Source organism: Ochotona curzoniae, unplaced genomic scaffold, assembly GCF_017591425.1.
Source record: "Ochotona curzoniae isolate NIBS_2020 unplaced genomic scaffold, NIBS_Ocur_1.0 scaffold_4701, whole genome shotgun sequence".
Classification (NCBI taxonomy): Eukaryota; Metazoa; Chordata; class Mammalia; order Lagomorpha; family Ochotonidae; genus Ochotona; species Ochotona curzoniae.
In genome coordinates this window covers 66,390,215-66,414,028 of record NW_024467122.1, presented here as the reverse complement: position 1 = coordinate 66,414,028, position 23,814 = coordinate 66,390,215, and the positions used below count along the sequence as shown (strand labels likewise).

The 23,814-nt window shown below is 35.7% G+C and overlaps 1 protein-coding gene across 3 annotated transcripts in view; it reads left to right on the top strand.

Annotated features, from left to right (window-relative positions):
* Positions 1 to 23,814, top strand: part of VPS13C (vacuolar protein sorting 13 homolog C) — a 171,484-nt gene that overhangs the window by 109,000 nt on the left and 38,670 nt on the right. For all 3 annotated transcript variants that reach the window (XM_040969557.1, XM_040969556.1, XM_040969558.1), the window contains 17 exons: positions 677 to 789; positions 3,433 to 3,602; positions 5,075 to 5,322; positions 6,785 to 7,014; positions 9,196 to 9,288; positions 10,563 to 10,925; positions 11,254 to 11,340; positions 12,330 to 12,479; positions 12,633 to 12,897; positions 13,489 to 13,649; positions 14,547 to 14,668; positions 15,221 to 15,515; positions 16,634 to 17,023; positions 17,555 to 17,659; positions 18,334 to 18,498; positions 21,374 to 21,502; positions 23,294 to 23,427. In XM_040969557.1, the coding sequence (XP_040825491.1) occupies positions 677 to 789; positions 3,433 to 3,602; positions 5,075 to 5,322; positions 6,785 to 7,014; positions 9,196 to 9,288; positions 10,563 to 10,925; positions 11,254 to 11,340; positions 12,330 to 12,479; positions 12,633 to 12,897; positions 13,489 to 13,649; positions 14,547 to 14,668; positions 15,221 to 15,515; positions 16,634 to 17,023; positions 17,555 to 17,659; positions 18,334 to 18,498; positions 21,374 to 21,502; positions 23,294 to 23,427 (3,220 nt within the window). The remainder of the gene's footprint in view (positions 1 to 676; positions 790 to 3,432; positions 3,603 to 5,074; positions 5,323 to 6,784; positions 7,015 to 9,195; positions 9,289 to 10,562; positions 10,926 to 11,253; positions 11,341 to 12,329; positions 12,480 to 12,632; positions 12,898 to 13,488; positions 13,650 to 14,546; positions 14,669 to 15,220; positions 15,516 to 16,633; positions 17,024 to 17,554; positions 17,660 to 18,333; positions 18,499 to 21,373; positions 21,503 to 23,293; positions 23,428 to 23,814) is intronic.

The following is a 23,814-nucleotide window of genomic DNA, read 5'->3' as shown; positions in this document are numbered from 1 at the left end:
TCCTCAGGTCCTTGCTTGTTTCCACCTGTGCTGTGTTTCAGACCAAATGTCAGTCCACACCACCAGTTCCCCAGAGTGTGCTGCCAGGTGGCCTGATAACTTTGCCTGGCACCACTGGTGCCAGGGCTGCCCAGGGCCTCCCCTCCTCTGGAGAGTCACATCGCCTGGCTGTCCGCATCTGTGCTGTCTAAAAAGCACCCAGGCCCACAATAAAGATAATGTATTGGTATAAAAGGTAGCTAAAGATACTGAGAATTTTGCTAGTTTAGCAGAAGCTTTTTTATTATGTGTCTAATCTGGGAGAAAATATTTGTCTTCTGGGCTTCCACTATCATAATCTGCTAAGGAAAGTTTATGATTAGTTATTTGAAAATGCCTAGCCAATTATAAAAAACTCTGTAAGGGTTATCCTCACTTTTTGAGACACTTCTGTTACTGTTCTGAGTCTGCAAAGACTCCCTATTTTTAAGAATATATGAATAGTCTGTCTCTGCCACTTGTCCTGCGCGTACTAAATATATAAGAAATAATCATTGTCATTTCTATTTCAGTGTATCATTTAGATAACCCTAGATGCATGTTATAAATTTATAATAAAATTATCACAGAGTTAAAATCCTATATGAATATACCTTTTTAAAAAGCTTTACTTTTGTATCTCTGTTGGAATTTTTAGAGCAAGAAGACTTGGCCGACTTAAAGCTTTCTATGGACCAGACTGTTACTCTTCAATTTGACTTTCACTTTGAGTCTCTTTCCATTATCCTTTACAACAATGATATCAACCAGGTATGTAATAAACTTCTGAAGTTAAAAACAAGCCTTTAGCTTGAGATATTCAGTTTTAAAACATTGACTTTTTTTGGTGATGTGACTATTCATTATAAAATTAGAATTCTGTTTGCCCTACAGAATATATGCTTGTTCTACCCTCTGTTGTTACTTTGCCAAGTGTTCCTAATATTGTTAAAATGGAGAAAAGCTCTTAAGATTTTATTTCTTCATAAGTGACATTGGAAATAAAATCTGTTATGATCCACTGCTAATACAGTTTTATATGAGAGATTGTACATAGAATTTTATTGCATATATATTTTATTTATATACATTTTATATAACTATTTGAAAAGGGTGACTTAGTTGTAGATTTAGAGCTAAATTTTAATAATTATTTTAAAATTCATGGTTGTCTGATATATAAACATTAATTGAGTTTTTACTGAGTAAATTTGATATGTAGTAGGATATCCGTTAGGTCTACAGATTAATGAATTAAAAAACTAACACCCAGCGTCACCATTATTTGAACTAAGTGATGTATTTTAGACATTTTCAATAAGGAGTCTTGCAGGTAATATTTTTGACTATTATGTTACTAATATTTAACACACATATATGTTAATGGCTATATCATGTCACAATATCCATACTTCATTGATTTTGTATCTTAAATCTGATGCTAATGTAGACACTAATTTAGAATTCATTTTGTTTTGTAAAATTTTCATACATTGCTATTATTGAATTTTGGATTATTAATCCTCATTTGTGTAATAAATTGCCTTCATGAAAAATTTGTGATGTTTAATGTTCAGGAAGACATCAGCAAATGATCTTGCAGAAAATGGACAGATAAAAGGACTCCCCATTTCATTTAATGTGCCAGTATCCTCTGGTTCCCCATTTTAGATACTTGTATTTCTCTTTATATCCCCGTTTGCTGACTCTGCATGTTTGAACACTGAGCACTGTTATTTTTTTTCCTGGAATCTAAAATTAGACAAACTGGGTGTTGTTGGTTTTTTTTTTTTCCTGGAATCTATGTTTAGACACTGAGTGTTGTCAGTTTTTTTTTTTCTTGAAATCTATGTATGTTCTGTCATTCCTTTAGCTTTGTTTGGAACTCTTTTAGGTGACGCTTGGAGTAGTCTGGTAACTTCTTTGTTGGTTACTCTTTTTCCTTTTATCTGTGCTAGATATTGATAAGCTGAGTTTCTTAAATGAAGTTTATGTGGTCATTTTCCACTTTCCATTTTGCTTAAAGAACATCTCATGTTATTTTGTGTAGAATTCTATTTATGGAGAAAAGTTCAGTGGCTGTAAATTGTGTACTGTGTAACTGTATTAGGAAACAGTGTGTTGTGATCAGTAGGTGTGTCACAGATAATTTCTATTAGTTAAAAATGGAAACGTGAATTATTTATTTTTTATAAAGTAAAGCCATTCAGTATATACCAGTAATAATGCATTCTGGTCCAGTTGTATGCCCTGTACTACATAGCATTAGAAGGTGATGTGGATTCTTTTAAAGTATTTATTTATTTATATTGGAAAGGCAAATTTACAGAGAGAAGGAGAGGCAGAGAGGAACATCTTCCATCTGCTGGTTCACTCTACAAATGGCCACAATAGCTAGAGCTAAGCTGATCCAAAGCCGGGAGCTTCCTCCAGGTCTTTCACATGAGTACTGGATCCCAAGGCTTAGGTCTGTCCTCCTGACTCTTGGCTTCAGATTGCCTCTGCACTGGCTGTCTTGGCCATTTGGGAAAGAGAACCAACAGATAAAAGCTCTGCCTTCTTATCTCCATAAATCTGCCTTTTGAGTAAAAATAATAAATATTTTCTTAACAAGGAGCCTAAATCTTTAGTTTGGCATTTGATACACTCCTAAATTTCTTTTGTTCTCATTCCTTACCATTCTTTCTTGGACTATTCATACCTTGTATCCCATGCCCTCCTAGCATCTTCTATTGCTTGCCTGTGGTTTCTTTCCCTGTTAATTGTGCTTTACCTTCTTAACTTCTGATCACAGTCATCCTCCAAGGCTCACCTTTTTGAGTTTTTCCAGGTAGCAATGATCCAGTTGTCTTCTTTGGGTCTGAATATTTTCTTAACCTAATTACCTAATAACCTTTTTGAATGTGGGAAAGTGTAAAGATGAATAAAGAAGTTGCTGTATGGCACAAGGCATTTGATCTTTTATAGTATCTCATTGTGATATTCCTGTCCATGTTTTTCTATTCATTTTTCTCAACTGGGATATAAACGCTTCAAGGTCACCACCAGACCATATGCTGGTTTTTCTTGCAGTGTTTTTTGTAGAGAGCTCTTCAGATAGTTAGAAGATTGATTAATTTGCAGAATGTTTCCTGAATATTGTTTGTATTAAACTGTAAATCAGACAAATTTTAATGTTTTAAAATGTCAATGTATTTAAACCTACCTGTTTTGAACTTTACCAACATGCATAAATGTATTCATCTGTAAGTCCTTTCCTGCTCATAAATGTACATTGTTCAGTTCCATTTATCTATTTTAGCATCTAAACTCTTAAAATGTGAGATTGGTTTGCCTTCCGGCTGAATTAAGGAATATATATATATGTATATAATAAGTGACATGATATTTAAAGATAATTGATTTCTTTTGCAGGAATCCAAACTTTCATTTCATAATGACAGTTTCCGCCTTGGTGAACTCAGACTACATCTCATGTCCTCCACTGGGCAGATGTTTAAGGATGGCTCACTGAACGTCAACGTTAAACTTCAGACATGCACACTTGATGATCTCAGAGAAGGCATTGAGAGAGCAACATCAAGGTTTGTCAGATCTGAACTTGATGTACATGGTTCCGGGTGGACCCTGGACCTGCCATTCCAGCAGGCACTTGCCAGACCTGGAATCACCAGGAGAGTCTGTCTGTCTTGTTTTATTTCCTGATTTGAAGTGCATTGAGAAGTATCACTACCATCACATTCTGATGAATAGATTAAGTGAAAGTTTATTAATGAAGTGCTGTCTTAAAAACGGAACCACAAGAATGTAGCAGCTGTAGTAGTTAACCATGTGAATTGATACAATGGGTAAAGTGGTTTTCCAGACTAGCTCCAGTATATAGAATCAGCTCACTTATACAGCTTTAGCATTTTAGATCTTTTCTTTGTCTTACTTTGTCTATTTCCTTTGTTCTTGAGAAACATTTGTTTTTGAGATAGCATTTTAAATTTACAGTCAAAGGCTTATTTGCTTTAAATAGAATGCAATAGATAAAAAGTTGAGAGAGTTTAAAATAGGCACAGAATCATTAATATTGTGATAGTAAATAATCCTCTATTAATTTGTTTGTCAAGTACTTGAAACAGTTTGGTAAAACACTGTATATTTATAGCAAAATTGATGGATTCTGGCATTTCTATTTGTTTTAAAACAAGCATGCAAAATTTCAAATTTTAGCAAAATAGAAGGTAGTATAATTATATTATCAACCCATTTTTGAAAAGCTAGCTTATATCTGCCTGTTTTGTAGTGACTAATGTATAATTTTAATGAGCCATGTTTTTATTACTCGCAAATAATAAGAAAATTTTTGTACACAATTTTTTTATTTTTTGAGAAAAGTAATGTTTATATTTAAGCTGGGATTCTATTGGATAAATAGGAAATACTTCTCAACAACTGTTTCTCAGAACAAATTAATGAACAGAATGCTATCAAGCAATCCTTTTTCCAGTTTGCAAATTTCATGTGTGCCAGTAGTTATTTCCAGTTCTCTGTGCCAGGATGACACATGGTCACCATCTGCTCAGTAGCCTGTTTTGCTGGCAACGTGAAGATGTGTAGAAACTGTCATTGCAGAGAATTGATAAATACTTGCTGATCTGAATTGCTGTGCATACTTCCAGAATCAAATTGTACGGGATGATATTCAGAGATGAATCCTTTCAGGGAGGTTTCATTTTGTAAAATTCTGTGAAGCGTTTGACATTTGGTGTACCCACATTGATATGTTTTGTTAATTGGCAAAATTCCTCTCTAGCAGTCATTGTTTTGTTTAGTACAATAATACACTGTGATTATAAAATATTGTATAATTGCTTAATACCCTAAGTCTTGATTTAGAAATTATGAGCCAATTTCTGGGTTGCTTATTAGATGATTGGATTCCAGGTAATAGTGTCCTGTTTTCTATTTGTATTAGAAACTGAAAAAAAGATACTGAAATATATCAAAGCTTTCATGTTTTGGATTATTTCAGCAGGCATAAAATAATGAATGTTACATATGTTTTCAGAATGATTGACAAAAAGAACGGCCAAGATAACAATAGTTCAATGATTGAAATAAGTTACCAACAAGACAAAAATGGCAATCAGATTGATGCTGTTCTTGACAAGCTGTACGTTTGTGCCAGTGTGGAGTTTCTGATGACCGTGGCAGATTTCTTTATCAAAGCTGTGCCTCAGAGTCCCGAAAATGCTGCAAGAGAAACACAGTTTCCTCGAAGACAGACTGCCATGGGAAAAGTCAAAATGGAAAAAGGTTAGCAGAATTTATCTATTGTAGACACCAGTGTACTTTACAGAAGTGCATACAGGAAAGAAGAGAACTAGTCTTTCAGATTTAGATGTGTTCTATTTGAAAACATGGGGTGGACAAACATTTTAAGCAGAAAAATATAGAAGTATTTAGAACTCATATTGGGAAACTGCTCTGGTTTCAGCTGTGAAAATATTTACTCGCTCAGTAGTGATATGTATCAGCGGCCAGCAGACTAAGGAGGATTTTTTTTTTTTAATGTAAGGAATGTGTCTTAAATTTTGGCACATTGAAGAGCATTTGAAAAGGAGAGAATGGGATGAGGGAGGACCCAGCATTAGTCCCCTGAACATCACTGTTCACTCTTTAAATGTGGTGGGACAATCACAAATGTCTGGTTTAGCTGTATGCTGGAGGGAGCTATTTTCAGCTCTATAATTCTGTTTTAGGATTATCGAGTAGATGGTCATTTTCTGCATTACGTTACAGTTATCTAAGGTCAGGTGTTTTTTCTTTTGTAAAACAACAATGGCAAACTGATATTTACTGACCAGGTCAAAAAATTTTTTTTCACTTACTAGTTTTTATGAACTATTTACTCACATAATATCTCTGTGTTCATGTACCTGATACATCGAACATATTTATACCATACATGACATGATACAACTGTGAACTTATGGGTGAAATTAGAATAAGCAAAACAGCAATGGTTTTTTTTTTTTTTTTTACTTTATCAGGCTCGGTTTTCCTCCTCTTTTATTTTTTAATGATATAATGATGCTTGAGAGTTTTATATTTATCACAAGTAATTTTTTTTTTAATTTGTTTGAAAGTTACAATTAGAGAGACAGGGAAACCTTCTACCTCCTGCTCATCCCCCAGACTGCCTGGCTGCATCAGGTCAAAGCCAGGAGTTTTGCCCCAGTCTCTTGTGAAGGTAAGGAGTACAAGTACCTGGGTCATCTTCAGCTACTTTGCCAGGCTTATTCACAGGGAGCTGGATCAGAACTAGAGCATCCAAGACACGAACCAGTGCTCACACAGAGTGCCAGCTTTTCATGTGTCAGCTTGATTTGCTGCACCACAGCACTGATCCCTGTTGCCTTATTGTTGTGTTTTCCTCTTCTGTTTTCTCTTTATTGCTCCTGCTTTTTAGCATAATATCCACATACGTCTTCATGTACATACCCTTTCTTTCTGCCAAGAAGAACTTTAAAACAATATCATTTTTCCAGATCAAAATGGAGATAATCTTTGGAAAGATAATGAAATTATGTTTTCTTGTACAGCAACATTGTTTAGTAGTAATCATTTACTCAGTAACTAGTAGATGACACATGGAGAAATGACTTGATTTTGGTTGAATAACACAATTTACATGACACTTGGATAAATGACTTGATTTTGGTTGAATAACATGATTTACATGAAAATGTTATCGTTGGCTGATTTGTTTCTTCAGAGGATGCTGTGAGACCCAACATGACTCTGAAGGCCACGGTCACTGATCCAGAAGTAGTGTTTGTTGCCAACCTGACCAAGGCTGATGCCCCTGCCCTGACAGCCTCATTCCAGTGTAACCTCTCTCTGTCCACATCAAGACTGGAACAGATGATGGAAGCTTCTGTGAGAGACCTGAAAGTGCTTGCTTGCCCTTTTCTCAGAGAAAAGAGAGGGAAGAGCATTACCACAGTAAGAATTCCTTTGTCTCCTAGTCTTGAAGAGTGACAGAAGTGGTTGGTTCATAGAATTCTAGACTGATAAGGCCTAAGAGATCATGTTCTGCACACATGGGGGTCTATAGGTAAGGATGTTGAGGTCAAACATGTTAAATTGCTCAGCTGTGGCTGCTGTGTGACAGTGTTGGGAACAATCTCACATTGGTTTTCTTTACATTATGCCCTCTTCTGTTGGCTGGTATTTGGGTTTTATTGCAAATCAGTGTTTGTTTTCCACTGTTGTATAATTAATGGGTAAATGAATATTTAAATCTAAAATGAAAAAGGCTCAGTGAAAATTATGGGATTAAAAGAGGTGATATTCTGCTGTTATTTATTAAGAATTAATTTTAGGGGCCTGGCAGCGTGGCCTAGCGGTTAAAGTCCTCACCTTGGAACACAACAGGATCCCATATGGGCACTGGTTCTAATCCCAGCAGCTCTACTTCCCATCCAGCTCCCTGCTTATGGCCTGGGGAAGCAGTCGAGGACAGCCCAAAGCCTTGGGACATTGCACCCGTGTGGGAGACCTGGAAGAGATTCCTGGCTCCTAGCTTCTGATTGGCACAGCACCGGCCATTGCGGTCACTTGGGGAGTGAATCGTTGGACAGAAGATCTTTCTCCCTGTCTCTCCTCCTCTCTGTATATCTGCCTTTGTAATAAAAATTAATTTTTTAAAAAAATAATTAATTTCAGGGGAAATGTTTAGCTTACTTATGACAATGCCTGCATCCTACATCAGAATAACTGAGTTGATTCCTGCCTCCAACTCCTGACTCCAGCCTTCTGTTACATCTGCTCTAGGAGGGAATAGTAATGATTGAGTTTCTGAAAGTGGGAGACCTGAATTGCGTTCCTGCCTTTCAGGTTTAACCCTGGCTCACAGTTGGCCATTGACTGAATTTGAGCAGTAATATAACAGATGGAAACTCTGTCTCAGCTAAATAAAGAGAAAAATAAAAATCTTTAAAAAGATGATTTTAGTTATTAATTTAATGCCAAACCCATTCATTTTTTAAAAGAGAATATCTATATTGTATGACTCATTTTAGATGTTATTTTAAATGTAAAACCTTGTGGTCTATGTGACTTGCATGGGATATGTGCTGTCATGAAATATCTTTTTTAATGAAATATCTTTTACCAGGATTATATTTTAACATAGTGCAGAAAGATTATGCCTATTTAAAACTCAGCCTAATTATTTTAAAATTGAGAGTTTTGTAATTCTGATCACTCCAGTCAGTTTGGAGGCATGGTTCTTTTATTTCTTTAACAATATATGAGAATATAGACTTCATATTTTAATATGTCATCAAGTGTAAATGTTTGCAATGTATATATTTTTTAAAGCCCACCCTCTCATGAGAACTTTTTAAAAAATATTTATTCATTTTCACTAGAAAGGCTGATTTACACAAAGCAGGAGAGACAGTGAGAAAGATCTTCCATCTGCTGGTTCACTTCCCATATAGCCACAGTGACTGAAGCTGAGCTGGTCTGAAGCCAAGAACCAGGAGCCAGGAGCTCCTTTTGGGTCTTTCATGTGGGTACAGGGCCAAAGGACTTGGGGCATCTTTTGCTGCTTTTCCAGGCCATAAACAGTGGGACGGATCAGAAATCGAGCGTCTGGAAAAGGAGTCAATGCTCAAATGGGATGCTGGTGCTTGAGGGTGGAGGATTATCCTGTTGAGTCATGGCATGGGCCCCTTGAAATGTATTGTGATAAGAACTTACATGATAATGAATATTGGGCTATGTAATCATCTAGAGACTTTTCATTTACCTTTCTTTTATCTTCAGTTCATTTTTAGCGATACCTCAACCATATATTTATGAGAGGCATCTTTTAAAACATGCCTAAGCAAGAGGAAACAGCAGTTAAACTTCTGCTGTTAAAATGCCCTCTCCTCTAAGGAGGTAGTGTAAAGAAATCCATCAGAGGTGCTTAGAGTGCTATACAGTATCCACAGATTTGTTGTAGTTCAGATCCTATGCTAGAGCTTCTTGGCTCAGTTGACCTGGGCTTTTGCTTTTAGTAGTAGACTGTAGTTAAAGGTCCCAAGTTAAATGTGAAGTGGCTCTTGTAAGTATGTATTATTGTATAATGAGTGTATCACTAAGGACATGTGAATTTCACTTATTTTTTACTAGGTCTTGCATCCCTGCTCTCTATTTATGGAAAAATGTGCATGGGTATCAGGAAAGCAAAATATAAATATTATGGTTAAAGAATTCATAATTAAGGTTAGTGCCTTTCATATTCTTTGGGTGAAAATTCTTATTTTTCTAATAATACTGCACAATTGATTTTACATATCACAATACCTATTATAACTTGGATAAGAAGTATAGACATATAGTCAGTAATAAGTGACATTAAAATATATTTTTAAATAAAAATGATTGTTCCTATTTTCTTTCCAAGAGCACTTTTAATATTTTCAACTGAATGAAGAGTTTTCTCTGTTAAATGTGTATATTTGTGTTGGAGAGGTTAAATTAGGGAGGAGAGCCAAACTGGGGTAGGAGGAAGGAAAAAGGCAGAAAAAGGGATTAAAAAGCAAAAGAAAGAAAAGATTAGAGAGTTGAGGCTGTCGTCATTTTATTATTTTAGAGTTTATTTGAAGTATAATTGAAGTTTCAGAACTATGTGATTTTTTTTTTTGGCTCATGAAATATTTGAAATAACAAATTTATGCTAGGAATAAATTAGAATTAAAAAATTCTTTGAAGTATTGAAACAAGAGTCTCTTCTTTCCAGAGACATTCAGATTACTTTAGTACAATTCTATAGCCATTTAAAAGATGAAAGACATCAGGATATTTTCTGAAATATGTTTCTGTCTAAAGGACACAGAAATGAGATATGTACTGCCAGTATGTGATAATAGATTTACTGGTATAAGTTTTCAACAAATAGTGACTGCACTGAAGCTCAAATTAATTTCAAGTTCCATGTTTATAACAATATAATTTTCTCCAATATTTAAAAATACAGTATAGCCTTATATATTGTTTTGTTAATGGGTTTATGATTTTCACGTATAATATTGTAAATAGGGGTGGGGTAAGCTCCTTGAATTTTCCATGTATTTTCTCTAAATGCTGAGTTAGTTTCATTTCTTTGTACATTCAACAAGCATTTTTGAGTTCCTGCCATGTATAAAAATTGTTGTGTTCAATGCATTAGAAATATGTGGTCTTTGGTTTCAGAAAGCTTAATGGCTTCTGTGAGTAAAAAGTACTTAGTGGTAACAGCTGATTGCACTTCTAATATTTGTCCATTGGCATAGCATTGTTTTACTCTGATCAGTTTAAATTTTTGACTTTCTGTATGTAACACTAATTCAAGGAAACTTGAACAGAGATCATTACGATACAATTGACACATTTTGTATTCTCTCTTGTGTTAAGTTACAAACGCAAACATCTTTAGTTTTTAACTTTTGCACCCTATATGTTAATTCCTCTCATGAGAGAGAATCTGTTCTGAACATTTTTTTCTGCTTTCTTTCAAGATTTCACCGATAATTCTTAATACTGTAATGACAATCATGGCTGCCATGTCTCCAAAACCAAAAGAAGATGATTCCAAAGATACAACTAAGGAAATGGACCTTTGGGGCATCAAGTCTGTTAATGATTATAATTCTTGGTTTCTTGGTGTTGACGTGGGAACAGAAATAACTGAAAATTTCAAAGATATTGATAATCCATTGATAGAAGAGAACTGTACTCTTGCTGTGGAGACAGTTCAGGTTACCCTAGAATGTGGCCTTGGACATCGAACTGTACCTTTACTACTGGCTGAGTCTAAGTTTTCAGGAAAAATTAAAAATTGGACTTCCCTAATGGCTGCTGCCGCTGACATGACACTACAGGTATGTCCTATCTGTTAGTTCTGAGCCAGCTTCTTGAAAGTTTATGCGTGGCCACATCAAATGCATATGTGGTTAGATAACATATGTTAAATTTTAATTTGTTGATGCTTAGTATTTTGGTAATTATTTCAAGAGTTTTTTTGTTAAATCATTTTTTATTGTATCATAATAAATGAAAAATGCATGCTCTTTTATTTTGTGTTTTTAAGTGAATTTTTAAAGTGGTTATTGATATATAATTTTAGTTCGTAAATATTTTTCCTACTGGTTACAGAAATATGCAACTAAAGTTGAGAAAATCATGTATTATAACTCTGTACCTTTCCAGGTTCATTATTACAATGAGACCCATGCTGTGTGGGAGCCACTGATCGAGAGAGTGGAGGGGAACAGACAGTGGAATTTAAATCTTGAAGTAAGGAAACTGTAAAAAATCTTTATGTAGAGTGAGATTATACGTCTCCATGGATGTATTTTTGTTCGTTCAATTCAAGATGTCTTCTAGAATCCTGAAAAGACTTTCAATGGAGTTATGAGGTCAAACCCTATTGTCGTAGCAAGACTCAGCCCTGTGTATCATTTTAAGGCATTCTCTTTTGAACCTCCAGTAGAGTTTTCACAGATGATGTTAATGTGAAGTTGAAACAGTTTGGGTCAGGAGTAAGAACTCACCTTTCTTTTTTTAAGATGACATTGAAGAGATTCATAAATGTCCCTCTTGTTGCTATTTACATATATATATATGAATTATATGCATTTACATGTATATTTACTTAAAATGCACTTTAAAATTTTTTCATTCTGTATTCATTCTGTGCTAGTTTAACCCAAATGCTCTTAATAGCTAAGCTGAAGTCAGGAGCCTGGAATTCAATATCATTCCCATATAGGAGGCAGAAAATCAACTTTTGGAGTTACGTGCTGCTGCATCCCAGGGTGCTTATTAGTTAAAAAGTTGGGTTGGAAGCCATGGAGATGGAAGTCAAGCTCAGACAAACTGATACAAGATGTGACCATCCTAAGAATTGCTAACCCCTCACTTTATTCTTCAAGTAGTTGCCTTGCGTTTAAAATCTCATTTACATTAATGTGTAATTTTTTTTTATTAAATTATTATCTAGTTTCTAACAAAACCCATGTAGGTGGAAATCACAGGAATGTTGCTCTTTGAGATTCCCAGTGGGTTTTAAGAATAAGACCAGTAAGTTCTGAGAATTCCTATTCTAGTTTATGAATTCTTTTGTATTATCTCTTTGTGGTATTTCTTAAGAATACTTTAGACTTGTCAGTACAAAGCAGGAGCACCCAGTTGAGCAGGAACGTGAATTGCATACTATTAACAAGTTGTCATAGCACATATTGTTAATAGTTAATGTGTAAAATTTATTTTTTTTATCTCCATAGATAAAGAAGAATCCAGTCCAGGATAAAAGTTTGGTGCCAGGAGATGATTTCATTCCTGAGCCACAAATGGCAGTTCATATTTCTTCAGCAGATACTATGAATATTACAATATCTAAAAGCTGTCTTAATGTTTTCAACAACCTTGCAAAAGTATGTTTTTCATTATTGATTAGGCAATAAGTAGAATTTTTATCTAAAACATATATAGATTATTTTTGGTCAAATCATTTTCTAAAAAATAAATACTGATTATTTTGAAAAATACTTTTTGCAAAAATTTTGTTGTGGTATGCTCTTTTTCAGGGTTTTTCTGAGGGCACTGCCTCTACTTTTGACTATTCTTTAAAAGACAGGGCTCCTTTTACAGTGAAAAACACCCTGGGTGTTCCCGTTAAGGTCCAGCCCAATCATAACCTCAGAGTAATGGGCTCTCCGGAGAAAAGTGATATTTACGATGTTGCTGCTGGTGAGACTTTGGAATTGGAGTACTCCGGCATGGAATCTTCATGTCCAGGAAAACTTTCCATCTTAAGCCGCCAGGAAAGCTCCTTCTTCACTCTGACTTTTGGTATGCCATGGTGTTTATCTGGCTTTTAAGGTCATCATAAGAACTATTGTTATAGTCTTATTTTTGATAAAATATAAAAAATATTTTACTGTACGTATATTGAAAGACAATTATTGATGAACTCTTTTTTGTTGCTTTCTTCTAAATATGAGCAAAGAAAACCTGACTAATTCAATAAGGCTCTTAGAAAACTAGATTGTTTCCATAGCCTTCAATAATAAAGCATGTGGTGTGCTGCAGATAGGATGGGAGTTCCTTGAAAACAGAAAGTAACTGTATTTGGAAGTCCAAAAATATTTCTGTTAGTGACTATCATTACTAATAAAGGAAGATTGTAGATTGTTACTTTATATTTGAGAGAACCCGAAATAACTTGCATTTGGCTTGTTTTAATATAATCACTCCCCGTATTTTAAGTTAGAAGTTTTGTATCAGTGACTTTCATGTGTGTATTAAAGCATGTTTTAGTAACCATTCCTACTCATAAAAAATATTCTTGTCATTATTTTGGGGTGTTAATAAGGATTATTATGTCAGAGAAATATTGATAAATTACTGTTTGAAATTCTTTTCACTTATGATGTGCCTTAGTACCTCATGGATACACAGAAGTTGCAAATATTCCTGTAGCCCGGCCTGGACGGCGATTGTATAATGTACGGAATCCCATTGCCAATCATTCTGACTCAGTCGTGGTACAGATTGATGCCACAGAAGGGAATAAAGTAATCACCCTTCGCTCCCCTCTACAGGTAACACTTTTGAGTGAACGACTGTCCCTTTCTATATGTCCAGAAATATTAAATCATTTAACTAAATGTTAAAATACAGTAAAGATTGTTTTGGTCAGTACTGATTATTTGAAATTGAATAGTAAACTAAAGTGATGCTTACCTTCTGTTGAACTTGTTTTTGCAATTTCTTTAATTGTTTATAAACAGGATTGTTCATTAAAAACCCAGTGTTGTCTGATGGTTTAGAATTACTGATATTTTTGTGTATTCCATTAATAATTCACAACTGAGGGCTATTATTATAATTACTGTTGATCATCAAGTTGGTCGACATCCTGTTTTCTTTGTGCATCAGTTGGGATTGTGTGTTTCAATTCTGTATGAAGAAACATTGAAATGATGATTGCCCCTTAATTAAGTGTTAGTGTCTTGATTTAGAACTAGTTTGTGCAAATATTTTATTTTTTACTTTAAAGAGTTTGTATTAGACATTTTTTGTGAATGTCTTTTTACAAATTCTAGTATATGATTAGCAAAAGAACGTTTCCTTCTACCTATCATTCCATAGCAGCCAAGAAAATGAACTTTTTCTCATGAATCTGTTATTTTCTTTGTAATGTACTGAGAAAAAGATTGCACTAGACAAAGTGTGTCTGAAATCTTAAAAGAACAATGCACATTTGATTGACTGTAATATTCAGTTATGTGGGTACCCACATAACTTTCAACTGAACTTTTGAACATCAGGTTTAATATAGATGGCAATGAAATGTAAAAATGTTCAATTACTGTTCAAAGCACCTCTGATATTGAGTTTGAAACATTTTAGATTTAGAGGTAAATTTGTACCTCTCATATTTGTTCTTTTCAACAGATACATGTTTTTCACAGCTTTTCTGCCTTTTTGTCTAACAGGTTAAAAATCATTTTTCTATTGCTTTTATCATTTATAAGTTTGTTAAAAATGTTAAATTATTGGAGCGCATTGGAATAGCCAGACCTGAAGAGGAGTTCGACATTCCTTTAGATTCATATAGGTAAATACTTTTAGAATTTTTTTCAGAATGATTACACTGTTTCATATTTAAAATTTTTTAAAAAATGTCTTAAATTTGTTCTTGCTTCAGAATTTTTTTCTCTTCAAAGTTCTTCCATGAGTTAGCTACATGACTTTGACAAAGTTTGCTTTGTTTTTAATATTTATTTTTATTTATTTGAAAGATACAGTTTGAGGCAGAGATGGCGATCTTCCATCTGATTATTCCCTCCCCAAATGGCCACAATGGCTGAGGCTATTCAAGACCAAACACTGGAGCCAGGAGCTTTTTCTGGATCTCCCATATGAATGCAGGGACCCATACTCCTGGGTAATCTCCTGCGTAGTGCTCTTACCCCACTATGTCACAATGCCACTCTGGGCAAGTTTCTTACTCTTTCTTAGCATGATTTTCTTGTATGGAAAACCAGAAATGCTAGTACCTTACTTTGCAGCATGGTCAAGATGACTTAATGAGTTTTTTTTTTTTTTTTTTTTTAAGTTCTTGGCTAAATTATTTTCCCTACCTCTTCCCCTGTTTATTTTTCTGAAGGTGTCAATTGTTTATCAAGCCTGCTGGGGTCTTAGAACACCAGTACAAAGAATCCACCACTTACATTTCCTGGAAGGAAGAACTGCACAGGAGCAGAGAGATCAGATGTGTGTTGCAGTGTCCCTCCACAGAAGTCAACTTCTTGCCTCTCATAGTTAATACAGTTGCTTTGCCTGATGAATTAAGCTACATCTGTCCACACGGAGAAGACTGGGACCCAGCTTACATTATTCATCTGTATCCTCCTCTCACTTTGCGGAATCTTCTCCCGTATTCTCTCAGATACTTACTTGAGGTAAATCTGTGGCATTTCATTAGATTTTTATTACTACTCAGAGTGAAATCTAATTTTGTTTTAAGGAATGTTTAGTTCCTATCCCTTTTTAATATAGCACACTTGCAGTGCTATAATAACCATTGCAACAGAAATTTACATAGCATCTTCTGTGCCTGGTGTTGTGCTCTGATCCTTGTGTGTGTGAACACTTTCAGTCCCTGGAAAGTCTCATAACACAGGTGCTGTTATTGCATTCATTTTACATACATAGAGACCAAGTCACAAAGAGATTACATGGCCTCTGATTCCTAGAGTGTTTGACTCCTTGATGCCTAACAGTCTTCCCTTCTGCATCTGACATAAATGAAGATTCATTTTAATCTCTCTCTAAGTTTTTGGTTTTAAGTCAGTGTTATGGTTGTTCAGTTTAAAGTTGTATTGAAAATAATCACTGTCTTTAGAAACTGTAAGGAAATATTTTCTCATAATGGATGGTACATATTTTAAAATCTCTAAATGCTGTCATATTTTGAAATATACAAACATTTGGAAAGAAATTAATTCTGTGTATATCTGACAATGAGCTAGTTGAGGAGGCAAAAACTGATTTTATTAATTAAATGGTACTAAATTACATTATATAGTTCAATGCAGTATAATATATAACTCAGTGAAAAAGAATGATTTTTATGTTGCTATTATTCACTTTTAAAATCACTTTGGAATCACTTTGGGTATTATATTCACAGGTGCCATTGGGCATGGTATGTGAGTAGAGGCTACAGTGAAGCCCAGCCAGATACTGGCCCATTTAGTGACATAGCTCACATGGACAACAGCCATGGGTCCTGAACCTGGCCTTTGCCTCTTGGTTTAGATTTGATTTTTTTTATGTTATTCCTCAAACTTAGTGCTTTTAAGTCTGCTGGTAGCTAGAAGTTTTGTCCTGTGGCTATGCTATGGTGGTTTCCTTTTAGGTCTTAGTGTTTACTGTTCATTCATAATATTTAAATGTGATCATTAAAGAATTAGCAGTTAATCTGCATCTAGTAGTCTTACTTAGCATTTGTGTATAATATATATTTTTCTGTTTAATAAATGAAAAAAATTCACTAAGCAACCTTGTTTGTTTTTAGGGAGCAGCAGAAACTCATGAGCTAGCGGAAGGCAGTACTGCTGATGTTCTACATTCCAGAATTGGTGGAGAAATAATGGAGTTAGTCCTGATGAAGTACCAGGGCAAGAACTGGAATGGACATTTCCGCATATGTGATACACTTCCCGAATTCTTTCTTGTGTGTTTTTCTGCTGACTCCACAGAAGCAGTGACCATTGATCTGTCGGTACATGTCAGGCGCATTGGCAGCCGAATGATACTTTCTGTCTTTAGTCCCTATTGGCTAATCAACAAAACTTCTCGGGTTCTCCAGTATCGTTCAGAAGATATTCATGTGAAACATCCAGCTGATTTTAGGGATATTATTTTATTCTCATTCAAGAAGAAGAATATTTTTAGTAAAAATAAGGTATGCTGTTATCAATTTGACAGGTTAAAATAGATAATTTCTAATCTTGAAACCGGGAATCATTTGTCTTCCCTGAACATAAACATGTATCTTTAATCGATCTGTTCAGTTGGAAGTTTTTGAAGATAGAAACTGTCCTACGTTCTTTCCTTTTCCTTTTCACAACACCTTTCATTTAGTATTTGAATAATGTTAATGATCTGAATTCACCTTGCCCTGAAACTTTAAGAATGTGTTATCTGTATATAAACCTAATACTGAAAAGTATAATTTTGAATCATGATTCTTTATAAACAGCCCGGAGTCTCATTAAGTTCACTGTACTCATTGCTCAGGTGAATAGGAATGTCACAGCTGTGCTTTTGTCAGACTGCCCCCTAGAGTTTTCTATAGTTCTGTAACCCAGTTGCAGTATGACTTTTTTTTTCTGTTTCCATGACAACAGATATTCCTAGTGGTCTTACACCTTGTATCAAATAAAATTAATAATTCCGTCAATTCTTACATGATGGTATATGTTCTTTGGTATAGGTACAGTTAAAAATTTCAACCAGTGCCTGGTCCAATGGGTTCTCACTGGATACGGTAGGAAGTTACGGATGTGTGAAGTGTCCTGCCAACAATATGGAATACCTGGTGAGAGTGCTTGCTTGTTTACCTTTGACCCCATTCATCTTGTGTCCAGCTCAGAAAATCAGCTGATTCCTCAAACTTTTAGAAATTTGAAGCCAAAGTTTTTTTTTTCAAGATTTATTTTTATGTGGGAGTTACCTATCCATTTCTGTGGCTACTGGTATAAAACCAAAACCTGAGTTTGTCAAAACTTGAGGCTTTGGATCAAATCCTTCCAAATGAGCAACTTGGTAAATATTCATGTTATATTAGAATTTTCATTCAAAACTATCATCTGCCAGGTGTTTCTTAAATTTTAAGTTTGAATACTAGGAAAGCTTGAATAAGTTGAGCTATTGCTGCTTTAGGATAACAGATAAGCAGTAAGACTTGAACTTCTACACTGATTATATGGCAATTTGTCTAGAATGTTAGCAAGGATACTAGGCAAATCTTACTGCAGGTAACTATTAATTAAATAATTGATTGCTACTTCTTAAATACATTTCTGATCCTGTCAAATGTGAGGAACCTTAATTTTTCTTCATTGTAAGAAAATATTCAGTAATGAAATATGGCTTGCAGTAGTTGCTTTGTTGAAACATTCTTTTAACAATAAGATGTCTGTGTATTGTATGTGAGTATGTGTATGTATTTCAAAGAAATTAAGTTCAAATAAGTTTGTTTACTTTCCACAGGTTGGTGTTAGCATCAAAATGAGCAGTTTTAATCTTTCACGAATAGTTACTCTTACTCCCTTTTGTACTATCACAAACAAGTCATCATTAGAACTAGAAGTTGGTGAAATTGCATCTGATGGCTCAATGCCAACCAATAAATGGAATTATATTGCTTCTTCAGAGGTAAAATTTACTTTAACTTCTTCATAAAGAAATAATACAAATACAATAACACAAATAAGTATAGACTTATTAAGAATTTTATTGCCTCTGTCATATTCCCTGCCTATTATATTTTTGTGTTAAAATATGACAGGCAACTTTGAAAGATTTTTCTTTTGTACTTTAAGTGTATTTTGAAAGAGGGAATTTTTTTTTGGTATTAGCCCACTCTAGCTGATTAACAGTCATTTTTAAAGTTCTTCCTGTATGTGTAGGAAGGTTTATAAACTGTGAGAAATATGTTATAAATTATTTGCTGTGTATTGTCTCAGTTGTTGAAATTATGTGTTTATGGTCAAGAAGCTATAATCTTGTTAGAGAAACCCAAGACCCATTCACGTATTTAAGAGGTGGAAAATTTTTAGCCTGTGATATGGCCTGTTGTTCGCTGTACTGCAGCAATAGACTTGGAGCAAGGAGCATAAGATTAACAAAATAATAATACACCTGGACTACCGATTGATGATCAATAGCCAAAGTTTATTAGTGGCATCAGACTTTTATAGACCGAGGGTGACATAGGATAAGGGAGGAGGTATTGAGCTTAGGTATGGAACCCACCAATTGTTTCTATAAGCTTGTTTGGGACTCTTCTGTTTTGTATAACCCACCAAGTGTTCTCATTCACATGCTGTCCATTCAGCTATTCTCGTACAAATGATATCCAATCAGTCACACGAATGGTATCCATCCAGTTTTTCTGATGCAAGTGTTATCCTATCAGTTGTAATCCTGTGCTCACTGACCTTCTAGGGTCACTGTGTCCTTCTACAGACTGTGAAATGGTTCGGTCTGGTCCTGCTAATGGAACTAAGAGTGGGACTCAAAGTTCAGTAAATCTATTGCAGGCTAATATTCAGGTTGATAATTCTATGTAGTACATCAGAGACGTTACAGATATTCAAATTGCCTTTGATGGAAAGAAAGGTTCCCACCCCTGCTGTAGATTAACTCTTGGAACTAAACATAGTACATGTTAACTTTTAGGGAACTGTAGAATTTCTAAATAGGTAAGCAGGAAGTTGCCTTGAAAATACAAATGTACTGCTCTTGATGAAATGGTAACTAATGATTGTGATTATGGTGATCTAGATGAAAATGAAAAATTGGGCCCAGCGCGGTGGAGCAAGTGGTTAAGGTCCTCGCCTTGAACGCCCGGGATCCCATATGGGCGCCGGTTCTAATCCTGGCAGCCCCACTTCCCTTCCAGCTCCCTGCCTGTGGCCTGGGAAAGCAGTCGAGGTCGGCCCAAAGCTTTGGGACCCTGCACCCACGTGGGAGACCCGGAAGAGGCTCCTGGCTTTGGATCGGCATAGCATCAGCTGTTGCACTCACTTGGGGAGTGAATCATCGGATGGAAGATCTTCCTCTCTGTCTCTCCTCTCTGTATATCCGCCTTTCCAATGAAAAAAAATAATAAAAATAAATCTTTTAAAAAAAAAAAGAAAATGAAAAATTACCTTGGAAAGGTAGGATTTGAGCTAACTTTGCTGGCTGCTTAGTATTTAAGGACGTGACATGAATGGAAGAGAAAGAAGGGGATAGGACAGGTGCAAAGAGAAGCCTGACTGCTTGGTTTTTGAGTTTCCAAGCAAGCCAATTGACTTTGAGTGTATTTGAAGGTCATTTTTTTATTCTTCATCCATCTTTAAAAGAAAATTTCTGGAATTATTTGTTTATTTATTTGATTGAAAGGCAGACTCTACAGAGAGAAAGAGAGACAGAGAGAGAAGTATCTTCTATTCGTTGATGCACTCCCCAAATGGCTGAAGTGGCTTGAGATCAGCTCATCTGAAGCCAGTAGCCTCTTTCGGGTCTTCATGTGGGTGTGGGAGCCCAACTACTTTGACCATCCTTCCCTGCTTTCCCCAGCCATAAACAGGGAGCTGGATGGAAGTGGAGCAGCTGGAACACAAGCTAGCATCCATATGAGATGCTGGCACTTGAAGGTGGATGATTAGCCTATGGAGCCATGGTGCCAGCCTCTTCCAAAATCTTTTTTAAAAGTACTTAGCAAATGGCTCAAAATGAAGGATTCTAGTTAGAATACAGATTTAAAGCTCTAAGAGGCAGGATCATTTAGAGTGATCTCTGGAGACAGACAAATGATTATAATGTTTTTATTCAGAAGTAAAATTTACCTTAGTATTCTATAAAACAAAGCCAACTTGTTTTATGAAACAAAACTCTAGTGTTAAAGCTAAGAAAACTCAATTTGAAATAAGTATGAGGATACTTGAAAAATTTTGCCAAATTGTATATTTTGGAAAAAGAAATTGCTGTTTAGCACAAAAATAAGTTTACCTTTAGATTCCATTTTTCTGCAAAAGTTTTAAACTCTCAGCATACAGTTTGATGAAGATAAGACATGAAGTGAGTAGTGTCAGTACTTAGCCAGGTTGATGTGTCAATTTTCTCCTCCTTCAGTGATCTTTCTAGTTTATCTAGAGTAAGATACTTGGTGAAAGAATTTATTACGCATTAATGAATTAAAATGGAGGTGTATATGAAAGCAAGTTGGGATTATAGTTTCTAAATATTCTACATGTATCTGATTGTTTTTAAACCAACAAGTTTTCTTCAGTTCCCTGTATTGTATCAAAACTATAGACACTTATAGACTAGTCTCTATTCTTTTGATGCAGTTGCATTGGTCGGTTTTATGGATAGTCACTATTTTGTCATTAATCAGACTGTGATATAGTAATAATATGATGCAGTCGTAATAATATGATAGAGAAAGAATTGAATTGAGGTCTGATTTAGACCTTGAAGTGAGAACTTAATTCACTGTTACAGTATTTGTTTTAACACTGATCCTAACCTGTTTTTCCAGTGCCTTCCTTTTTGGCCTGAAAGTTTGTCAGGCAAACTGTGTGTAAGAGTGGTAGGCTGTGAAGGATCTTCCAAACCATTCTTTTATAATCGACAGGATAATGGCACTTTATTGAGCTTGGAAGAACTGGTAAGTTTTTATATTTTGATAGAAAATATCTTTTTTTATACTGAATGTATTCAGTATATAATATAAAAATGTCTGTGACATAAATTTATAAGTGTATGTAACATAGATAAGTAATACAAACCTGACACATATAAATTTATATTAATAAAATGTATTGATATAGTTAGTATATTTAATATATATTAGATGTTTAAAACATTTAAAATTTGCTCTAAAATACTTAATTAAATTACAACATGATGTAGTTATATTGTAAAAATCAATGATGGCTTTTAGGTGATGCTGTAACCATCTGTAATGCCATATATATTTTTTATTTAATTTTTTGATGATCTTTACATAGTTGATTATGGTACAGAGGGTCAGGGGCTATAGGAAAGTGGGTAAGACCATTGTTTCCACATTCTGTTTTTTTGCTTTCTTTATTTGTGGGAAGGGGAGAGACAAAGGGAGAAGCCACACCCAGCCTCCCAACCATCCCAGGGTCCCCAGTGTAGAACTGCTGCAATAGCATTGCTCAAGTGGTTTCGATAGTTCAGCTCTTTAGCATTGCTGCCAGTCTCGCCATTCTAAATACAATTAGATCTCTTCAGAATCCACTGGCTGACATAGTCCACCTTAGATTCTCCACTTGCCCGGATTTTCACTGTCAACACTTGGCTGGGCTAGTTGATCATTTTTTTCTGGTCTCTGTTATGGTATCAGGTGTCCTCTTCAGGTTCCAATGTACTGCCATATCCTCCATGTGCACCTGGATATGCTGTCCACTGCTCTGTCTGAGCCACTGAGGAGGCTCAGCTTTGACACATGCATTCCACAGTCAGATCATGGAATCTGCAATTCTCTTTGTGATTGAGGTTCTGAGTACAGCAGTTTGATTGGGGGGGATCCCCAGAGAAACTTCGTCTGAAATGATTCCAGACCAGATTCTTGGGTGTGCTTGCTAGTACAGGGTATGGCACAGTCTGTCATCCATATCAGCCTATGCGTATGTTAGTGGTTGCAATTGCTGGGTCAATTCTGCCTCCAGCCCCATCTTCTACACAAACCAATGGGTGTTGGAGCCCATCTCAATCCTGTCCCCCATGTATCCAGTGGGAGCTGCAGCCTAGTAGGGGCGACTCCCAATAACCCTCACCAGACCCATGCCCTACTCTGGTTCCCATGCTTGCCAGTATATACAAGAGACTGATCCAGTCTGTCCCACATCCCATTCAACTCTCATACTTGTCAGTAGGCAGTAAGCCTAGTTTAGCCCAACCAGCCCCCCTATCCAGCCCACATACCTGCTGATTGGTGCCACTCTCTGTCTAGCCATGCCTGCCCAAGTCCTGGTTCTCATGCTCACCAGATGGAGTGGGCATCCCAGGAGGGAAGTGCCCACTGTTTCCCTCCTAGGCCTACTCCCACTCCCAGATCATGCAGTCTCCAGATGGTTCTACAGTTTGGCTTGACAGAATTAGCCCCGCTGTGCTAGCATCTGCTTGCTGATGCTGTAGCAGGGCCCAACCAACCCAACACCCACTCTGACCTATGCTTGCACAAGTATGAACAGTAAACCCAGCCTGGATTTTCCCTGGGCCAGCCCACATTTGGTCAGCAAGTGTTGTAGCTCTGCCAGTCTGGTCTGCCCCATCCCAATTCATGCTCTCCAGAATGTAAAAGCTTGGAGGCAAATTACTTTTTAGTTAGAACTTAAGAAAGCAAAGCTTTTGTTTTTAAGTGGTATTCCATATGTCAATTGCAGTTTAAACCAGTGCACTAAATATTGCATTTCTTTTTTCCCAATAGAATGGTGGTATCCTGGTAGATGTAAACACTGCGGAGCATTCAACTGTCATCACTTTTTCTGATTACCATGAAGGATCTGCACCTGCCCTGATCATGAACCACACACAGTGGGATGTTCTTCTGTATAAACAGAGGTATAAAAGGCCTAATGGAGAACTGGATTTGCTTTTAATGATCAGTGCTTCTTAGGGAACACTTGAGCTGCACATTGTAGGAAGGTAATATAATAATATGGAATGTATTGTCAATTACTGGCGCCCTACACATTTTGGGTTAGTATTCTGTAATCAAACACATTACTTTTCTGCAGCAAAACTTGGAAATGTTCATTTCAACTGGAATGCCTAATTATTTTTCACATTAAAGTTATTATTTAATGCTGTATCAGTTTTAAGCCATAAAATTACACTAATTTTATGTGCATAAAGAAAAGTTATGTATATGTAGATACCCAAATAAAATATATCAGATGCATACGTTTTTTGAACAGTTTTCTGTTCTTAACGTTTGTAGCTTGAGCC